The 19429-nt window shown below is 38.4% G+C and overlaps 1 protein-coding gene across 2 annotated transcripts in view; it reads right to left on the bottom strand.

The window, feature by feature from the left end:
* The window catches only part of Polr1E (RNA polymerase I subunit E), a 107459-nt gene that overhangs the window by 61376 nt on the left and 26654 nt on the right, over positions 1 to 19429 (bottom strand). For both annotated transcript variants that reach the window (XM_067156185.2, XM_067156190.1), the window contains exon 3: positions 8602 to 9014. In XM_067156185.2, the coding sequence (XP_067012286.2) occupies positions 8602 to 9014 (413 nt within the window). The remainder of the gene's footprint in view (positions 1 to 8601; positions 9015 to 19429) is intronic.

The following is a 19429-nucleotide window of genomic DNA, read 5'->3' as shown; positions in this document are numbered from 1 at the left end:
TTTCTTTGTTGAATAGGTAGTTTTGTTTTATTTTAAATTTCTTTTCCACTTAATTTGTTCAGAGAGGATGAATAACTAGTTGTACTTCCTCTTAAAACAAAAATCACCACCACTCTCGCTGCCATCTCGCCATCAGATGGCTCCTCAATATTGTAATCTCGTAGGCTGAGTGAAAATCGAACCAGCCCTCTGATTCAGGTAAAAAATCCCCACCTGGCTGGGAATCAAACCTGGAGCCTCCGGGTAAGAAGCAGTTACGCTACTCCTACACTGCAGGGCAGGCTTATTTGTATACATACATACATACATACATACATACATATATACATTATCGTTATAGACTGTTATGCCTTTCAGTGTTCAGTCTGCAAGCCTCTGTGAATTTACTAAACGTCGCCACAATCCTCGATTTGCAACTAGTGTTGTGGCCTCATTTAGTTCTATACCTCTTATCTTTAAATCGTTAGAAACCGAGTCTAACCATCGTTGTCTTGATCTACCTCTACTTCTCTTACCCTCCATAGCAGAGCCCATTATTCTCCTAGGTAACCTATCCTCCTCCATTCGCCTCACATGACCCCACCACCGAAGCCGGTTTATGCGTACAGCTTCACCCATCGAGTTCATTCCTAAATTAGTCTTTATCTCCTCATTCCAAGTACCCTCCTGCTATTGTTCCCACCTGTTTGTACCAGCAATCATTCTTGCTACTTTCATGTCTGTTACTTCTAAATTATGAATAAGATATCCTGAGTCCACCCAGCTTTCGGTCCCGTAAAGCAAAGTTGGTCTGTAAACAGACTGATGAAAAGATAGTTTCGTCTGGGAGCTGACTTCCTTCTTACAGAATACTGTTGATCGCAACTGCGAGCTCACTGCATTAGCTTTACGACACCTTGATTCAATCTCACTTACTATATTACCATCCTGGGAGAACACACAACCTAAATACTTGAAATTATCGACCCGTTCTAGCTTTGTATCACCAATCTGACATTCAATTCTGTTGAATTTCTTACCTACTGACATCAATTTAGTCTTCGAGGGGCTAATTTTCATACCATACTCATTGCACCTATTTTTAAGTTCCACGATATTAGACTGTAGGCTTTCGGCACAATCTGCCATTAAGACCAAGTTGTCAGCATAGGCCAGACTGCTTACTACATTTCCACCTAACTGAATCCCTCCCTGCCATTTTATACCTTTCAGCAGATGATCCATGTAGACTACAAACAGCAAAGGTGAAAGATTACAGCCTTGTCTAACTCCTGTAAGTACCCTGAACCGAGAACTCATTCTACCATCAATTCTCACTGAAGCCCAATTGTCAACATAAATGCCTTTGATTGATTTTAATAATCTGCCTTTAATTCCATAGTCCCCCAGTATGGAGAACATCTTTTCCCTCAGTACCCTGTCATATGCTTTCTCTAGATCTACGAAGCATAAAAACAACCACCTATTCCTCTCGTAGCATTTTTCAATTACCTGGCGCATACAGAAAATCTGATCCTGACAGCCTATCTGTGGTCTGAAACCACACTGGTTTTCATCCAGCTTCCTCTCAACGACTGATCGCACCCTCCCATCCAAGATGCCAGTGAATACTTTGCCTGGTATACTAATCAGTGAGATGGTGGTGGTGGTGGTGGTGGTGATTATTGTTTTAAGAGGAAGTACAACTGGGCAACCATCCTCTACATAACACTGATCAGAGAGAAAAAGGAAGGGATCCGACACTTCGAAAAATGAAGATATCGGTCAAAGAAGGACAAGGGCCACGAAGGGCGTGAAAATGAAAGACTCCCTAGCCCTCGCAAACCTAATAGCGTCGGGGTCGGAAAAGAACAAGAGTTGACCAAGAGAGGTCGGATAGGATAGATGAAGGTGAGGAGTCTGGCACAAGTAAGTGGAGGTAATGCCAGGACTCAGATGAGGCCCCGTGGTTGCCAACCCATGCTCCAAAGTTCAGAGCCCCTGTGGCCCCTTTTAGTCGCCTCTTACGACAGGCAGGGGATACCGTGGGTGTTATTCTACTGCCCCCACCCACAGGGGCGTAATCAGTGAGATACGTTGATAGTTGTTGCAATCCTTCCTGTTCCCTTGCTTATAGATAGGTGCAATTACTGCTTTTGCCCAATCTGAAGGTACCTTACCAACACTCCATGCTAATTTTACAACTCTATGAAGCCATTTCATCCCTGCCTTCCCACTATACTTCACCATTTCAGGTCTAATTTCATCTATTCCTGCTGCCTTATGACAATGGAGTTTATTTACCATCCTTTCCACTTCCTCAAGCATAATTTCACCAACATCATTTTCCTCCTCCCCATGAGCTTGGCTGTTCACAACACCACCAGGATGATTTCCTTTTACATTGAGAAGATGTTCAAAATATTCCCTCCACCTCTCCAGTGATTCCCTGGGATCAATTATGAGTTCACCTGAATTACTCAAAACACTGTTCATTTCCTTTTTCCCTCACTTCCTAAGATTCTTTATTACTGTCCAGAAAGGTTTCCCTGCTGCTTGACCTAGCCTTTCCAGGTTGTTACCAAAATCTTCCCATGACTTCTTTTTGGATTCAACAACTATTTGTTCCACTCTGTTTCTTTCATCTACATTCAACTCCCTGTCTGCCTCGGCCCTTGTTTGGAGCCATTTCTGATAAGCCTTCTTTTTACGTTTACAAGCTGCTCTCACTTCATCATTCCACCAAGATGTTCGCCTTTTCCCATCTTTACACAAAGTTGTTCCTAGACATTCCCTTGCTGTTTCTACTACAGCATTCCTGTATGCCACCCATTCACTTTCTATATCCTGAACCTGCTTACTGTCTACTGTTCGAAACTTCTCACTAATCATATCCATGTACTTCTGTCTAATTTCCTCGTCTTGGAGATTTTCTACCCTTATTCGTTTGCAGACAGATTTCACTTTCTCTACCTCAGGCCTAGAGATACTTAGTTCACTACAGACCAGATAGTGGTCTTTATCATCAAAAAATCCCCAGAAAACTCGTACATTCCGAACAGATTTCCTGAAATCGACGTCAGTTAAGATATAGTCTATTATGGATCTGGTACCCCTAGCCTCCCATGTGTAGCGGTGAATAGCCTTATGCTTGAAGAATGTATTCGTAACTGCTAAACCCATACTAGCACAGAAGTCCAGCAAACGCTTCCCATTCCCATTAGCTTCCATATCTTCCCCACATTTACCAATCACCCTTTCATATCCTTCAGTTCTATTCCCAACTCTCGCATTGAAATCGCCCATTAGCACTATTCTATCCTTGCTGTTGACCCTGATCACGATGTCACTCAATGCTTCATAAAACTTGTCAACTTCATCCTCATCTGCACCCTCACATGGTGAATACACGGACACAATTCTTGTCCTAATTCCTCCAACTGACAAATCTACCCACATCATTCGCTCATTTACGTACCTAACAGAAACTATGTTGCGTGCAATGGTATTCCTGATAAAGAGCCCTACCCCAGACTCTGCCCTTCCCTTTCTAACACCCGTCAAGTACGCTTTATAATCTCCTATTTCTTCCTCGTTATCTCCCCTTACCTGAATATCACTTACGCCTAGCACATCCAGATGCATCCTCTTTGCTGACTCAGCCAGTTCTACTTTCTTTCTTCCATAAGCCCCATTAATATTGATAGCTCCCCATCAAATTCCATTTTGTTCGCCAAGTTATTTCCAAGGAGTCCCTCGCCTGTCAAATGGGAGTGGGACTCCCTTACTCCCATAGGTCCGAGGCTTGCTTAAAATGTTCTGAGCTCGGTAAATTCATGAAGCAGGATGCTACCCTACTTGCACATAGTCCAAGTGAGGATCTCTCCTCTAATGGGTTATGGACCACCGGTGGATTGTATAGTCCTAGCTGCCTGAGCACAAGGAGGGCCAGGACTCAGAATATGTCCGAGATGCCCACTCCCATTCCATAGCAACTGGTATCCCAACTCTCAGGACCACTTATTAGGCCACTCAGCCGTTGCCCATGGTTCATGAACTAGACGTGACTACAGTAACCCACAAACATGTATACAACAAAATTAAAATAATATTCCTATAATCAAAACATAGGTGAGTTAGAAATGCGATACATTAGAGTTGGCACTGTTGTTGGTGGACTTCAGCTACAGATGTCCGAGGGATACGGTGCAGCAGTGTAATGAAGGTCGAGGTAAGTGATTGTGTTGCATTTAAATAAAAGAGAAAGATTAAGAGACAATTGATTTGCATGTAACAAGTTAAAATAATGCCACAGACATATTAATTTCCTGTTGTTACCAAAAAACAGGTGAATTAAAAATGTGATACATTAGAGTCAGCATTGTTGGCAGCGGGACTTCAGCTGCAGATGTCGGAGGGGTGCAGTGGTATAGTGAAGGAAATGGTAAGTGATACTGCAACATAATGCTAAAGTAGAAAGATTATGACACAAGTGTTTGAGACATAGGATATGCTTCTATTTTAACTGTAAACAGCTTATGAAAATAACAGACATTAAAATGATGCTGAGAGCTGGCATTTGCCATACTGAGTTATAAAAACTATCAGTAGAAATTTATTGGAAGTTGCTGTCAGTTGGCCATGGAGAATGGAAAGAGAAAAATTACACGTTGGACAAGGAAGTAAAATTTATATGAGAAGTGGCAATAATCCACATAAAACTAAAACTGAAACAGCTGGAGATTTAGGAGCATATACCTCACTTCGCACAGAAAAAGAAATGCTATTTTTTAGACAAATGTTTTTAAAACTGGGTGTAAAATCAACAATGTTGGTTAATAATTTTTCAAACCTGATATAATAAAAGAATCATATATTAAAAGAAAGTTCTATGGGGGGAAGACTCAGGGTCAGATCGCTATGTTGTTAAGATCAAAATAAAATTAACTCCAAGGTTAAGAAGAGACCTCCAAATAAATATAGAAAAAAATTCGATCCTACCACCTTCATAAATAATACGGAGTACTATAGGAAAACAGAAGAAGGATCTGTCAACACTAATACATTAGAAGAACTGATCACCAAACTAAAATCGATAGCAGAAGAGTTAGCTCCAACAAATCCTAGGAAAAAAAACATGAATGGTGGGATGAAGAATGTGATCAGGCAATTGAGATGACACCAAGCTTGGATAAATCATCAAGCACAAAAATCAGAAAAATCAAATTTAGAACTAATAAAACAAAGGAAGTCAACCCATAAAATCATAAGACAAACGTCTTAAAAATGCCTTACAAAAGATAGAAGAGAGTTTTAACAAAAAACAATCACAAGATTATTACAAAACCCTTGGCAAATACCTTAAAAAGGATGAGCCCCCAATATTAATGCAGAGAGATAAATCAGGAAGGTTAGCCCATAGTAATCAAGAAAATGCAGAGATCCTCGCAGAGACATTCAACAAACTCTTAAATTGCGATGACCCACTGGAAACGCTGGAAGTAAATACTAACACACCCATTTTAACCACCCCAGATCTAATAGATCCTCCAACCATCAATGAGGTAGAATTCGCAGTTAAGGAACTAAAAAATTTTAAGCCATGTGGTGAATACCTAGTCTTTGCAGAAATCTGGAAAAAGGCAGGGAAACCAGCAATCATAAATTTACATCAGCATCTAGTCAAAATGTGGATCATAGAGAAAATCCCAGAACATTGGACCTCAGGTGTAATCCATCCATTATTCAAAAAAGGAGATAAAACTAATCCTATGTTGTTAAGATCAAAATAACCCTTTTGGACTGCACTTAGAAACTTTTCTCTTGCATAATTTACAATAGGATAAAAAACATTCTGGAACCACAACTTGGAGAATACCAAGGAGGATTTCGCCCATACAGTAGTTGCCCAGACCAAATTATCAATCTGAAACTAAAGGAATATTACAAACACAGAAATAAACAGCTGTTCATTTCATTCATAGATTTCAAAAAGGCTTATGATAGTATACACAGACCCACTTTAAAAATCCTCAGATCATATGCCCTTCATCCTAAATTAACAAACATTATTGAAATAACTTTAAGCAACACAATTTCAAAGGTGAAGTTCAGGGGAGAAATGTCAAATGCTTCTACAATAAATACAGGCCTCAGACAAGGTGACAGATTATCCCCACTGCTCTTCAATGTGGTTCTAGATTACATCATGAACATTTGGCAAAAAGAAAACCCACCTAAAATCATAATTTTAACCCTCAATAAGGACAAACTGCCTAGGGTTTGCAGATGATTTTGCTCTTTTAGCCCTTGACATATAAGAAGTCTGTGCTCGGATCACCAGTCTCCAGAAAATTACATTAAAAATAGGATTACAAATATCCTTTGAGAAAACTGACATCATGCCAATGAGACCCCTTGACATAAACGAAGTCATCATAAATGATCAAAAAATTAACACAGTCCTACAATTTAAATTACCTTGGAGAAATCATTATGCACAACATAAGCAAGAAAGCAACATGGATAAATGGAACCAACAAAAGGAAAAAAGCACAGTTTCTAACCTGGTCAACTTATAACAAAAAATTCTTGTCAACTGACACTAAGATTCAACACTACAAAGCTGTAACTTTGCCCGAAGCCACTTACGACAACATAATGGCAGTTATACCTCGGGAACAGTACGGCTTTACTCCCGGAAAATCAACTATAGAAGCGGTGGGACACGTACTCCAATTCATAAGCGAAGCCCTGGCTAAACCCAAAGGCCATGTATATGCAGCATTCGTTGATTACAAGCAAGCTTTTGACGGGGTAAAAAGGGATAGAATACTGGAAAAACTAAAACCTGTGTTAGATGAAGAAAGTCAGATCTTTAAGTTCATAGCAAGCATCCTCCGAGAAAATACAATCAGAATCCATGATGGCCTAATCCAATCCAAAGGAATCCAGCAAACAAACGGAGTACTCCAGGGAGATCCTGTAAGCCCCATTATGTTTAACGTACTTACCCATGATGTGATACAAAGGATACAAACAGAAGAACTGAGGATGTGGTTGTACGCCGATGACATGATCCTGCTCTCAGAAAGAAGAGAGCCCCTGCAAGAAGCCATAAACCAATTGGAAGAGTGGTCCCAAGAAAATGACCTAGTTATAAATAGGGAAAAGACAAAAATAATGAAATTCAGAAAAGGAGGAAATTTGGTGAACACATAGATTCACTTGCGGGGAAGAAGTACTAGAAACAGTCAAAAGCTACAAGTACCTAGGACTCGCACTGTAAGTGACAGGACATGCCTTTTCCAAGCACATTGAAGACAGAGCTGTAAGAGCAATAAAGGCGACTTTCGTGACAAAGGAATTGAATCTACTATCCATCACAACAGCATTGAGATTATTCGACATAAAGATTGCTCCCATTGCCTCATATGGCATACAGCTTATATGGAACCACCTCACATACTCGAATCTGAAGAGATTAGAGGGAATTAAAACAGCCTACCTGAAAAGAGTATATCCTGGCAGACACAACCTTCTTTATAGAAGACCTGATGAAAGCTCATAATCTGATACCAACACCACAAAGCACCAGATTCCTAGGAGACAGGCGACAGAAAGCGAGGGACATCAATCCCGGACTCCTCACCACCCCAGCAATGACAAGCAATGAATGGAAAAAGGCCAACTACCAACTGTGCCATTTATATACGAGAATGGCAGCCCACGGACTACATCACCGAATATGTTCAACCAAGGGATACCACAGCACCACCGACAGATGTCAGTGCACCATATGTGGAGGACCATGCAACACGTATCATATCACTGAGTGCAAAGACAGGGCATTGACTTTGTCACACTATGCAAATGATGTTAATTTCGTTTAATTAATTAATACCTTGTACACAATGTGTTTAATAAATTATATATAAATCTGGGAAAGAAGACACGAGGGCATTGGATCAAAGGAATTCAAGAGGATCTCAAAACAGTTGGATTTGAAATTACACACGCAGAGAACAACAATAAAATTGCCACCCTTCTTAATAATCACAAATTTTCAACTGAAATGCTGCATAGAAGGCCTGTAGAGATTTCAGAAGAATTAAGGACACTGCGATCAGAATGAATGAAGAAGTACTGGGCAGATAAGAAGAATCAAACAGTACAACCTTCAAAGAAAAAGTGTACATGGAAGACTCAAGTGGTCCAATGTGGCCAATAAAGTTAATAATAATAATAATAATAATAATAATAATAATAATAATAATAATAATAATAATAATAATAATAATAATAATAATAAAATAATCATAAGTACAAATTATGTTGTTAAACTTATATATCTGAAATAGCCTATAAATCTAATACCTCTGATGTGTTAGTGTGACATTAAACAAGTAGCAAACTTTTTCCTGAAAATAGTTATTTTTAATAATTACCTATATGACATAATATCTAAACCTGATTTGTAAGTAATTCTTAGTTAAATGTAAAATCCTTCACCTTAATATATGTATCACTCCGGTTTAACTCTATTCAGCACAGGTGAACGAAATAGGGAAACTTTGTTTTGGACTTGCCTTCAAATTATAAAATATAACAAAGAAAACTTACTGATCCTCAGAGCAACTCTCTATATTCTCTAATATCCTCTCTGCTTCTTCTTGCATGCTATCCAGCTCATACTGGGATATAATATCACTTAGTTGATACACCTCATCAACAGAGCTAGCTAGTCTATTGCATGGAATGAGGGAATCTGAACCGGCCGCAGAAGGCACAGAAAGATCCTCTTCAGCTATTTGTACTCCTGAGGCTGCTTCGTTAAGTTGATTTGCCATTGTCTCCACTTCAAACAACATTCGTTCCCGCAATTCTGTACGTCGTTTGATTCGCTTTGAACCAAATGTCTTATGAAGAGTTGAAAGTCCAATGTCATCTTGTAATGCACTCACATTTGCTTCTTTCTGATCATCATCAGGAAGAACTGGAGCAAGCTGAACACTATCAACTTCAATCAACCGAATCTAAAATAAAAAGTCAATTATGAATTCACAGCAACTCCTCATGGCAAGATTCATTACATGATTCCTAGAATAAATAAAACAAATATACCATAACATTTTCTCTCTTCAGATAATTCCAACAATGTGACTCATTATTTACAAAAGCACACTAAAATACTATGTTAAGTCTCTCAAACATATAAAGACATCCAAATTATTTTTACATGTTGTTTCTATTTATTTATTCATACAATTTGCTTTACATCATACCAACACAGATAGGTCTTATGACAACAGTGGGATAGGAAAGGGCTAGGGATGGGAAGGAAACTGCCATGGCCTTTGTTACCTGGTGTGAAAATGGGAAACCATGGAAAACCATCTTCAAGGCTGCCGACAGTGGGGTTCAAATTCACTATCTCCCGAATGCAAGCTCACAGCTCAAAATGTCTGCAAGTTTAAAGTCAAAATATTAAAAATTGTAAATTATGTGGCACTTTAAACAGGAACTTGCAAAATGCTACATTAATTGGCCTGGCATTCTTTTTGCTATTTGTTTTACGTCGCACCGACACAGATATGTCTTACGGCGACGATGGGATGGGAAAGGCCTAGGAAGTGGAAGGAAGCGGCCGTGGCCTTAATTAAGGTACAGCCCCGGCATTTGCCTGGTGTGAAAATGGGAAACCACGGAAAACCATCCTCAGGGCTGCCGACAGTGGGGCTCGAACCCACGATCTCCCGATTACTGGATACTGACCGCACTTAAGCGACTGCAGCTATCGAGCTCGGTCCTGGCATTCTTGGCACATTCTCTGGATGACAGCATAACACTACTAGGGTTAAACATAAAAAGATATTTTTGTTTTTAAATATCAATTTCCATTCAGTATTGAAGGGTGATAAAACGTTTGATACAGTCCTTAATTTCTGGTGCATAACAATACTGATCAGGTCTTCTGCATGGCAATGTGGATGCATTTAAGCATTTGTCACAAGCAGCATGAAGAAGAGTATCCAGAGTGAGCAGGAAAACATCTCCTGGAGATGCAAATATGGGCAAGTCGCACATGACATGATGGCAGAGGCAGAGTGTACAGAGCAAAACTCCACTGTCCTAAAAGTGTTCCAGTCTACAAAGAACAGTTACCCAAGCAATGTGCTGCTTGATGTATAACCATTTTGGCTGACAGAGAACAGAGAAAAAGTTTAATGTGCAACGAATATTACAGGTCAGGTCAGGATCACCCTACTACTGTGTGACAGTAGACAGTACTATCTGCAGCTGTCTGGCCGAGGGTCTGGCGACCAGTACCAAACCTGGCAAACTAAAGGAGAATCAATGGCTCTGAGCAGAGGAATTTCCCAATAGCAAATTTGATGAAATGTGTGTAGAAAATAACGCACAAATTTATCACAATGCTGCTGCCTTGTAGATCGGATAGGGGACTATCAAAGGCTAAGGGAGTTGTCCCTGACAGAAATACCTCATCTTGTGCTAGGCCCAGCAAGCCAGCAAGGGGAGAAAATTGTCAAATTGCTTTCAACAGTAAAATGAGCCTTGTATGTAAACAAAAACCAAGATACAGTCCAGACCTCCTTCTATGTATAATTCTTTTAAGGACGATGGTGAAAAGCCCAAAGTTAAACGGAATTATTCAAAGAAAATTCCCGGACAGAAAAACAAATTCAAAATAGCAACATTAAATACCATAACTCTGACAATTAAATGTTAGTAGGTTGTAGATCTCATGGAAAGAAGAAAGTCTGAGGTCCTATATACTGAGCAAAACAAAGTGAAAGGGAAATAAATTGCTGCAGAAAGGTTACAAACTCTACTGGCATGGAAATAAGAAGGAAACAAGAAATGGTGTGGCATTCATACTCAACAAGAAAAACGATGCTATGGCAGATATTGAATTATGTTAATGAACGGATTATTAAGCTACATCAGAAAATCAACAAAAACACCCATACCATTGTTCAGGTTTTTTTTCCTACTTGTCTAAGACTGCACTAACACATAAAAGGTTTTCAGTGATGGAAGGATGGGAAAGGGCTAGGACTGGGAAGGTAGAGGCTGTGTCCTTAATTATCACTGTTCGGGTTTACGCTCCACAGACTGAGTGTAGTCAAGAAGGGAAAGTTGACTTTCTTTTTGTGATAGTAAGTTCTGAGAATCCAAGGAAACATCTTATGGTGACGTGCAATAATGTAAATTAATTGAAGTTCTCTGTAAAACATAAAGAATTTCACCTTGTTTTCTTGACATGGCATAAGCCCAAAAGCCCACATCATGTCTATAAGCACGGTCCGTGAAAGCATCAATGGCATCAATGTTATGTCAAATGGTGGGAAGCAAGGAAAACCGACCAACAAACATCATGCTAGGAAAACTTTACATACCTCAGCAGCGTAATATCTCGAGCTACACTAGCCACAAAAGAAGTGACTTCATAGCCTGGGCCACAATAAATATATAAATAGATAAATTGATAAATAAATACATGTCACATCTTTCCAAGATGCTGGCGGCTACTGAAGAGTTGAAACACCATTGCAAGTCACCTTTGTAGGACAATGAAGCAACAGGGCATAGAGGAGGTATGCACCTCTACTTGTATAAATGCATTCCTTTGACTTATATAAAAAATGAATTTCCCCATACGAAACCGTAATTAAATTTAATCGATTATGAATATTAAAATATTCAAGCTCTTTAGGCTTCATCAATCATAAACAGACAGTGTTTTGCCCCAGTGTGGCAGGGCTCGTATCTAATATAATCAGAAAGAATGATTTCCCAGAGCTTGCATGCAACACATGATGCCTATAATTATCTACTTTATGTCAATCACCCTTACCTTTGTACACAGGATTTACTGTAACTACTTTAGTGCAAAGGCTTTAAAATTCTCTTTCTGGAAATGGTGCATGTGACATAAGTAGCAAATGGGTTTTACAAAATTGCGGAGAATGTGTGCAGTTTATTTCCCAATGTACACAAATTAATTTCTAGTGCAAAGAAGATAACTGTCAAGTGAGTCCAGATCTTCAAGGAGACTGCTCCTGAACTTCCGTTTCCTCCACAACTAGTATTTACAAGATGGGGGACGTGGATTTCTGCTGTCTTATACTATTCAGACAACTTTGACAAAATATCTGAAGTGATTGCTGCTCTCCCTGAAATTTATGCTGCATCAGTCTGTTGTGTGAAGAAACTTTTCACCTACGCCAGTGTCAGGAATGGTTTGTCTTTCATAGCAACCTATTACAGTAAATTGGTGCAAGTGATCTCGAAGCTTGGAAAGAGAGGGAAGCCCCTTGTGGCTTCAATGAACACTGATAAAGAAACTGTAAACCTTAGTGAAGCCATTCCAGGTGAAGTAGGAAGTGCTGTCAGTGAAAAGTGCATGCGTGTTTTGTCTGAAAATCTAGGTTTACAGAAATTGAAGCAAATTTGCCAAGTTTTTGAAAAGTGATCCCTTAGTAGACACAGATGGTCCATTTATATTACCTTGCTTTAAATACGCTCCCAACACATCACTATTAATAATCTTGACCATAATGGCCAGTATTGGGTCCGTATTGACTTAATCACAGTAAATATAGAGATGAATGATCTGCCTAGTCAATACAATGTGTTAAAAAAAATTATATTTACGTTTCACATTTACATTATATCTAGTACATGTTTCGAGTATATGTACATTCTCTTCTTCAGCTAGTTAAGTTAAAATTTGTGTATACAATAAGACCTAGTGAAAATGGGCCCCCCTTTAATTCCATGCCACCATCCAAAATTTTTAACATGTTACATTGTACTTGTCATAGATTTAGTTTTCTTAAACTAGGTCTTCATTAGGTCTTATTGTATCTGTGTCGGTGCGACATAAAGCCACTAACAAAAAAAAATAAAAATAGTATTGACAGTGTGTACCTTAAATAATTCTTGATCATTAAACAGAAACACTCGTGAAATTTTAGTAGTGAAATGTAGTGAAATTTTAAGTGTAATGGTTATGCAATGAAATACAGCAGTAGTGTTATCTGATGATTAGTATTTGGAACAGCTTACATGAGACTGTACAATTCTATTCCTCAGCACAATAGAAATGATGAAGAGGTCCAGTAGACGGAAGAATAAACTCTACAGGTTAAATAATAATGTTATCTTCTTTTCCTATGTGTTTGATAACAATATTACTGGTTTTACATCCCACTCACTAACTACTTTAAAGGTTTTCGGAGATGTCTTCTTTGTGTTTAAAATCACACTAACTCATGTAAGGTAGCCGCCATGGCCTTGATTAAAGTACAGTTCCAACAGCTGCCTGGTGAGAAAATGAGAAACCATAGAGGTTCAAATCCACATCAAGGTGATGCCGGAAACATGTACACAGGGAGGGGGTTGGGCCTTCATCTTTTGTAAAATGAGTGGAAATAAGTGCAGTTTCAACAAAAAGTGTTTGAGAAATGGTATACAGTGTAGAGTTTGTTCTAGTCATTGGAATGCATTTCAGTAGCATGAGCCCACCCTAGCACACGAGGGCGAAACGCTGGCAACCAAGAATTAGTTAGCAGGAAAATTTATAATGTCCAATAACGGACCATTTATATTGGTATTATAAATTTACTCATTCAGGACAAATATTTCAGATTCCCTATGGGAATCAACATCTATATCATCTGATGGCCAAGCAGGCATCAATTTTTGCTGATGAGACAAAGTCTCTTAGTGCATTGGCACTGCCGGTGGCTCCAGTTAGCCTACGCAGTGGCCTCCACGGTATGCACTAGCCAGCGTATTGGTAGGTGTGCTAGGTACCAACTGACGAGCCCACCCTAGCACACGAGGGCGAAACGCTGGCAACCAAGAATGAGTTAGCAGGAAAATTTATAATGTCCAATAACGGACCATTTATATTGGTATTATAAATTTACTCATTCAGGACAAATATTTCAGGGTAACTTTGACAATGAAAGGATGGAAATCAATGCCACCGAAGGGGCCGTCAACAGAAGCGAGGAATACAATGAAGGTGAAGTAGATCTTGCTGATCAGTGACAGTCATGGATGGCAATGCAATGGAATTCTTCGTTCAAAATTAGGCTAAGGTAACTAACTGCCAAGTATTATTAAATCAAATGCACATTTAACAAAAACTGTGAAAAACATTGAAAGTAAGACAGAAAGATGTGCTGGTGATAATGGGGGGAACAAATGATGTAGGGCTAAATGAAAATGTAATTAGTGTGGAATTGGGCATTCTACAAGTCAACTGCTAAAAATTAACACACAAAACCAATGTAATCGAGAGGGCAAATAAACATATGATAGGGTTAGTTAATGCATCTAAAATTGTAAACAGGGAAAGAATAGCAATTCATTTTGAATGTGAGAGGTTACCTAGGGATCATTTTACAAGGCATGGTCTTCACATGAACAGGCAAGGGAAATTTAATTTTTTAATTTTTTTAATTTATTTATTTATTTATTTTTTTTGCTAGGGGCTTTACGTCGCACCGACACAGATAGGTCTTATGGTCTTGATTTATGAATTTCATTTTCCGTATTGACATTTACCAATCTTCATAAAAGGAAAGAAAAATTCCACCTAATCAATACATTTATTTTCTTGTAAACTATTACAATCTAGGACCGGTTTCGACCCTTCATAGGTCATCCTCAGCTATATCAGAATCACATTTGCATTTCTATCTTATACCTCTGAAAGACCTTCATGATGTATTGTTTCATAATTTTTCAGTGAAAACTTATCTAAACACTTACAAATTTCTAAGCGTTGTGTTAAAATTAAAATTAAAATTTTGTAAAAAAAAAAAAATTTTGTAATTTTAATTTTTAATTTTAACACAACGCTTAGAAATTTGTAAGTTTTTAGATAAGTTTTCACTGAAAAATTATGAAACAATACATCATGAAGGTCTTTCAGAGGTATAAGATAGAAATGCAAATGTGATTCTGATATAGCTGAGGATGACCTATGAAGGGTCGAAACCGGTCCTAGATTGTAATAGTTTACAAGAAAATAAATGTATTGATTAGGTGGAATTTTTCTTTCCTTTTATGAAGGTCTTATGGTGACGATGGGATAGGAAAGGCCTAGGAGTTGGAAGGAAGGCAAGGGGAAAATCAAGTATGTGACAGGCTAGGAAAAAAACTGATTGAGAATTTGAATATGCCACTGAGAATTAGAGAGAATAAAAATCAGAACGGGAGCAAACCAACACTGCCAGATCGGTGGGTGATCAAACTTAGAGATAACCCCTCAGGTAACATTTTTTTTAGGGTAAAGGTAAATACATCCAAGGATGTAGATAATTACTTATCAATAAGCAACTCAAGAAAATGCATCAAGGAGCCCAAGCCCATAAGTAGAACAATACTAAAGAAGCATAGTTTAAATTATCTTAATGATCATTTGGATAATCCAGAAAATTATAGAATAGCAGAGGGACAACAGGATCTTGATCATAGTAAATAATTGCAAACTAATGTGGACAGCCTTACTTTCAACCTTTCATATTAATTTACAATCATTAAGAAATAAGTTACATGACATAGAATTTTTTCTTGATACATTTCCTTGTGTTGTGTGTGTTAATGAACACTGGCTTAGAGAAGAGAAAGTCAGTTTATATGTGCTATCAGGATATGAATCAGTGTCAAGTTATTGTAGAAGAAAATTTATACATGGAGGTGCGGAAATTTTCTATAAAATCAACTCGATAACATACTGCATTAAATCTTGATAGATTTTGAGATGAAAAATCATTTGAGGCAGCATGTATCATGTTCTCTAATATAAAATTGATAATTATTTCTTTATACCATGCTCTTAATTCTGATGTTAATATTTTCACACAAGGATGGGAGCAATTAACAATGTTTTTTTCTTTTTTTTTTTTTTTTTTTACTATTTGCTTTTCATCGCACTGTCACAGTTAGGTCTTATGGCAACGATGGGACAGGAAAGACCTAACAAGAAAGAATCAGCCGTGGCCTTAATTAAGGTACAGCCCCAGCATTTGCCTGGTGTGAAAATGGGAAACCACGGAAAACCATCTTCAGGGCTGCCGACAGTGGGATTTGAATCCACTATCTCCCGGATGCAAGCTAACAGCTGCGCACTCCTAACTGTACGGCCAACTCGCCTGGTGATAGTAGAGTTCAAACCCACTATCTCCAGGCTGCAAGCTCAAAGCTGCGCACCTCTAACCGCACAACCAACTCACCCGGTATGGAGCAATTAACAAAACACTTAGAAAAATACAAAGAATTTTAACATTATCTTTATAGGAGATATTATACGAACTTTTAATGTTGAAAACATTTCTCGGCAGACAAAGAAGGGGTCCCCATACTACAAAAAACTTAAAATTAAGCAATTTCCTCAATTGTGCCAAAAGTTGACAGGCTAAAGCGCCCGGAAAAGTTTCAAATTGTAAATCTTGGATAGCTCTATCAAACTAAAAAAACAAATTTCAGAAATCACTTCCGGCCTAATGCAGTTCCGGAAAAACAGCCTAAAATCGCTTGTTTATTTACATGTTTTCTTTTTTTTATTCAAATCCTAGCCAAGTTAACTTATTTACATAATTCTTTCTGTAATGTGTTCCTTAGTTCAATACCCTCAGGTGTTGTTTTTTTTTTTTTTTTTTACTTTTTGAAAAATGTCCACACTGAATGTAGTTATAAGGGCTTAAGTGAAACTCTGCACTGACTCACATTAGCGCTCAAAGCGGTGCTTATTAGCACTCATAGTGGTAGAAAAAGGCAAACTGCTGATCTAATTGACTGGATAATGATGATTAAGGAAAGGATTGTAATTTTTAGGAATAAATAAAGAATATATTCTCATACTTGATTATATTTTATTTACCTAAAATTCACAGCTCATATCCCTAGGATGTTTTCAACATTGACTTGTTTGGCTGAAGGGCTAGAACTGTGAATTTTTCTGTGATTCTTTAAGGTCATACAACTGTTATCTCATAAATAATCAGCCTCCTAAGAATAATTCCTGCCTAGACAACATAATCACAAATGTACATAAAAATAATCTAATGTATGGGGTCATACAACCTTTATGGTCATACAACCTCTGTTCTCTGACCATAAAGGTCTGTGGCTTAAATTTCCGTTTGCAAGTAAGGGAGCACGTAATACCAAGCAGATTATAAGTGTTTTAGTTCATTAAATGACAGAAATATCACAAGATTGAGGAATAAATTAATGGAAAGAGGCTGGCAAAATCAAAATTTGAACTGCAGCAGTGAAATGAAATGGCATATGGCTTTTAGTGCTGGGAGTGTCCGAGGACATGTTCGGCTCACCAGGTGCAGGTCTTTTGATTTGACTCCCGTAGGCGACCTACGCGTCATGATGAGGATGAAATGATGATGAAGACAACCCATACACCTGGACACTGCAGCAGTATTACAGAAGCATTTGGAAGATTTATAGTTAAAATAAGCTCTTACCTGAATGTAAGCTGTCCCATAAACAGGTAAGATAATAAATAAGACAAACGATAAAACAAGTAAAGCTAGGTTTATGTGGTATACTCCCTTTCAGCCATTAAGAAACTAATGATATCCCTTTATAAGAAATCTAAGAATGGTAGCTTAGAACATAAAGCAAATATACAGGAGGGAAATTAAATTAGCAAAAGTTAGGGCCACAGAAGACTTTATTAGAAACTCTAAAAATAAGTGTAAAGCTGCCTGGGCAGATATCAATTGGGAAATTGACAGGAAGGTAAGAAAGGAACCAGTACCCATTGAACCAGATGTCTTGAGTCATTTTTTCATGAATAAAGTACAAAATATTGCCAATCCTAGTAATCAATGTATAGACAGGGACAAGGCTCAACCTACAACTATGCCAACAGTCATAGCAGCACCAACAAGGAATTTAACCAACCAAACAAAGTTCACATGAGAAGAAGTCACACTGTGTGATATTATGAAAATAGTTACAGAACTTAGTAATTCTAAAACAGATGACTGTTACAGTTTCTCCAACTCCCTTTTAAAAGAAATTACTTTAACAGTCCCCCCCCAAGTACAATCGCAAACTGAGAGAGAGAGTGTGTGTGTGTGGTTTTTCTTTTTTGATTTTCCAAGTAATCCGGAATACACACTCCCGTCAATTACCCCCACTACCCCATCCTTCCGCCCCGCCTTAGTTCCATACCCCTGCAGATGTTCCGCCTCCTTCCTTCCCCTCGCCTCCTTTACCGCTGCCCAAACACTTCGTCCGGCTCCGTCTGTGTAACAACATGTTTAACATGCTGCTCAAGGTGAGTAAATCATCATTCAATGATCCTTATGATTCTAGTAACTTCTATACATTGCTTCCAACGACTAACTTGGCTATTTTCTCCTTCAGGTTTAAATTGAAGTGGGAATTCATCTTTATTTACATCACGATCTTACGAGATCAAAGTAAACTTCCCCGGAACCACCTAACATTAAAGAAATAAATGTCACATAGACAACAGCACAAATTCACTCATTCAGAATGCACACAAACTGAACTATGTAACGAACAGCCGGAATTTTAAGAATTTTACATCACAGCAATCTATTATATCATAATTTTAACTTATCTCATGTATCACTACAGCATTTGTATTTTATAATGTGTTAAAATGTGTTTTAGATGTTTTAGGAATATATATATATTGTTTAATTTGTAATTAAGGCTGATGATGGCACATAGATGCCAAAACTGGTACCATTTGACCAATTGACATGTGATTGAATCACATTAAAACGTCTTTGTATTGAATAGGTGGACCTTGAAGGCATTTCATTTTATTGTACTCACCCATGGTGTCGCTCATATAGTGGTACTAATCAGAGGTACTGTAAAATCCACCCCGATTAACACACTGTCGCTCTTAATCACAAACCTATTGTGTACCTAACATAGTGGTATTTCGCGCAAGTAAAAGCGACCCATGGTGTTTCCCGCGTGGTGGTACTAATAACGAGTAGTCGCATGGTTCTAATTCGATCATCCCTTGGTCGCCCCTTTTAGTCAGTCGTCTCTTACAACAGGCAGGGGATACCGTGGGTGTATTCTTCGCCTGCGTCCCTCACCCACAGGGGGATGTGTGTTTGACCCGCGAGAGCTATTTTATTTCACACAAGTCCGCCGACAAGCCGGTTAGGACTTCCCTATCCGCCATGTGGGAGTATCAGCTCTCCCCCTGCTACGCCACCATAGTAGGTTCATGGGTGATTCATTCTTCTGGCTCAGGAACTGGGTGTTTGTGTTTGTCCCAACATGTTGCTCTTCATATTCAGACAACGTACTACACTACCAACCACCACATAAACACGTAATAGTGATTACATCACCCCGTATAGGGTTGGCATCAGGAAAGGCATCTGGCCATAAA

The sequence above is a fragment of the Anabrus simplex genome, chromosome 1 (assembly GCF_040414725.1).
Source record: "Anabrus simplex isolate iqAnaSimp1 chromosome 1, ASM4041472v1, whole genome shotgun sequence".
Lineage (NCBI taxonomy): Eukaryota > Metazoa > Arthropoda > Insecta > Orthoptera > Tettigoniidae > Anabrus > Anabrus simplex.
Note: the sequence above shows the minus strand (reverse complement) of the source record. Positions and strands in the feature narration are given on the sequence as shown.